Source organism: Penaeus monodon, chromosome 21 (genome assembly GCF_015228065.2).
Source record: "Penaeus monodon isolate SGIC_2016 chromosome 21, NSTDA_Pmon_1, whole genome shotgun sequence".
Taxonomy (NCBI): domain Eukaryota; kingdom Metazoa; phylum Arthropoda; class Malacostraca; order Decapoda; family Penaeidae; genus Penaeus; species Penaeus monodon.
Window position 1 is genome coordinate 17,190,294 of NC_051406.1, and position 3,249 is coordinate 17,193,542.

Sequence of the window (3,249 nt, forward strand, 5' to 3'; positions counted from 1 at the left end):
AATCAAAATGCATCTCACACAAGAATTCAAAACTACAGAGCATAATAATTTATAACCAATATGTTAAAAAGCAAAAAAATACTATGCTTTTTATACAGTGAGAAAAAAAGGCAAACAAATCAAGATGATTGAAAGTTTATTGTAATTTATGACTGAAATATATTTTTATCTTTAAAAAGAAAATACTTTTATTTAAGAGGTATATAGTAACCTTATAGTGAATATATTCACAAATTGCAAAAAAAGTTTCATTGAAATAAAATCCTCTGAATTGCAGGCTACCCCATTGTGAACGATCCCCTATACAACCACACAGTCTTTGGCCCCAACAAAGGCAAAGGTGGCATTGTTGCCAAGACAGATGAGCAGCTGATCCAAGACTTGATCAAGATCCACAATGCAGAGAACTGGCTGGGGATGGATGGGGATGCAGAATACTCCATGTTCAAGGGACGTGAGAAGACAGACAATGATGAAGAGGGTAAGGTTTTTAGTAGAAAGTCTATTTCCTCATTTGATATGGATGTTAGAAGTAAAATTGATCTTAAAGATATTTTGACTCTAGATATGTAAGCTTGCTATTGTGTTTACATTTGTTTTTTGAAAACACATTTACATAATTATGAAATTTTAAGTATGTGTCAGGGTTATGAAACGAGTAAAATCACTCAGACCTGTAAACATAAAATACAAAAGAAAACAAACTATAGTATTGATTAAAAGCATAGACTTCTTGTCCTTGAAGCTCAAACAATCCTCCTCCTCTTCCAAACCTGATTCCAAAGGAGGTCAATCTTTAAGAGCCAATGCCATTGCAGGAGGATCCCAGCGCAACACGCCAAGCCCCAAGGAAAAGTCTCCTTCAGCCGCAGATGCCCCACGTGTGACATCTCCACCTGCCCTCATTGCCCAGTCAGGCTATGCTTCACCCAAAGCCCTCACTTCATCACTAGACATCCAACCCTCTATGGTAGGAGCTGAAGCAGTCCCACCGAAGACAATAAATGGTAAGAGTTGAAGATTAACTTAATAAGCAAATAAATAAGAATAGTAAGCCTCATGTGAAATCCTCTTGATATTGCTAAATCATCTTGACTGATTTTTGTTTAATGCATAGCTTTGTCAGCTATGTTTATGACCTGGAACAGGGATGTCAAATTCATTTACTTTGGCAGCTTAAAAATAATGTGACTACACTATATGCTAGGCAAGTAACCTAGTTTAAGAGTTGGATTGACCTATTTTTAAAACACCATAAACTGTTTTGTAAATGACATAAAAAAGTAATTTGATTAATTTAAAAAATATATAATATTGGTGATATTCTTACATGGTAATAAAAAGAAAAAATGAAGAGTGTAGATATGTATATGTTTGATGTATAAGAGCTTTAAGAGCATGTCTTTTCTCTTACTCACACTGTATAGTTTTATAGTAGACCTTTAGATAATTGGGGGTTAGATATTTGCTCAAAAACAGGAAAACTGATCAAGTGATATAAAGAAGTCAGAAATGTTTTGAAATAATTTGTAACCTGTAAACTTTACAAAACAAGTTAGCATCAGTTTAGAATTATTTGTCATGAAAACTATTAAATAGTGCTTATTATATTATGAGTGAGAATTTATTTTGTATTGTCATTCTTAATGTATTTCTGTGTAATTCCCTCTCAGTGCCATCATGTTTCTGACTTGCTGTCCAAATCTATTACCCAACTCCTAGTCTGACTTGTTGGGTTTTCTGTCTATAAATATTATGTGTATATGTAGAATCAATTATATATTATTCAAGTTCATGGAGAGATAAGTTTAGTTATTTCCGAATCTGTTTCATTTAAGATTTACTCACCATGAAGCTTTTCACTGAAATACAGAAATATTGATATTGATTCATACATACAAAATCTACAGGCTGCAGCAGTGGTCTTGTTGGAAGCGATGGCCTTGGTGTGGTGTCTGCAGGAACCCAGACTAGTGAGGGAAGCAGAGACTATGGCTACCAGCCCCGGCTCATGACAGTCGATGAACACTGCTATGAATGCAAAGTGAGATACCGTGACCCTAAGCCCAGAGACCTTGTTATGTATCTCCATGCTCTCAAGTACATGGTAAGTGTTTTCAAGGTCTGGTTGGAAACATGATGTTGGAACATATTGATAGCATGAGTGGGTTTCATTCCTTATGTCAACAGTGATGTGATATTTAATTTTTTTCTGTTCTCCATCTCAGTAAAACAAAGTTTATTATTGCACAAAACACAACGGTCAGTCCCGAATTCAAACATACGAGGGAGTAAAGAGATGAAAGCTAATATTGATACTTTCTTAAACAGGGACCAGGATGGCAGTATGAGACAAAGTTGCCTGAATGGGCCTCAGAAGACTGGAAGGAACCTGAGGATGACCATTAGAAAGAGGAAGCCCTGATTTTACAATGAAGACCTGAAGAGAAAGACAGAAGTGAGGGGAAAAGGGTCTGACAGATGAATTTGATTTCATAAAGACAGAATGACTACCTGTATGTAAAGATACCTGTATGTAAGTGTAGGATTCAATAGCAGTAGACTGTAGGACTGAGGAAACCTGACAATGAACTGCTACCTCACAAGGTGTTATCTGCAAAGCATTTGAGTAAGAAAGAATTTGATCAATAAAATCAGTTTTACAGAAGGTTATGGGTGGCCCTATATTAGTTATGAAATTAAATGCTGATTAGGTCATTTTTAGGACCATAACTAATCTGTTAATGTAAATTTAGATCTAAACAGATGATTTAATATATCTTGTTATTGTTTGGAAATGATTCATATTTTAAATAAGAACTGTTGTTCTACAGAAGAAAAGTATTATTATAACCAATATTGCATTCCTACATTACAGTAAGACCTGCAAAACCCCTTAAATTTATAATAGGAAATGCTGATTGCAACTGCTAAAAAGTACATAATCTGAGTGATGAACTCTGGTGCAGGTATCATATTGAATAGGTTATATTTTGCCTACAACTTAGCTACCGACAATGACAGTGTTTTAGTATTTTTAATTGCCTGTATTTAATGGAATTAGTTTTAGCTTTATTTATTGATAAATTCTTTCAAGACATTATACATTATAGTTGAACATGGGAAAGCCATGAACAGGATATGGAAAAAGTAATTTGCTTGCTGATTTAGTGTTTATCATATCTGCATTGCTTCCTCAAATATTTCTCCCCTCAGTGTCACAGAATGCTCTTCCATTCTCATATTTAT

General features: G+C 34.5%; 1 protein-coding gene across 1 annotated transcript in view; it reads left to right on the forward strand.

Moving 5' to 3' along the window:
- The window catches only part of LOC119586588 (RNA pseudouridylate synthase domain-containing protein 2-like), a 4,024-nt gene extending 1,562 nt beyond the window's left edge, over positions 1-2,462 (forward strand). The window contains 4 exon segments of the mRNA XM_037935339.1: positions 278-481; positions 819-1,007; positions 1,911-2,107; positions 2,332-2,462. Of these exon segments, the coding sequence (XP_037791267.1) occupies positions 278-481; positions 819-1,007; positions 1,911-2,107; positions 2,332-2,409 (668 nt within the window). The 3' untranslated portion in view covers positions 2,410-2,462.
- Positions 2,463-3,249: the final 787 nt, after the last annotated feature.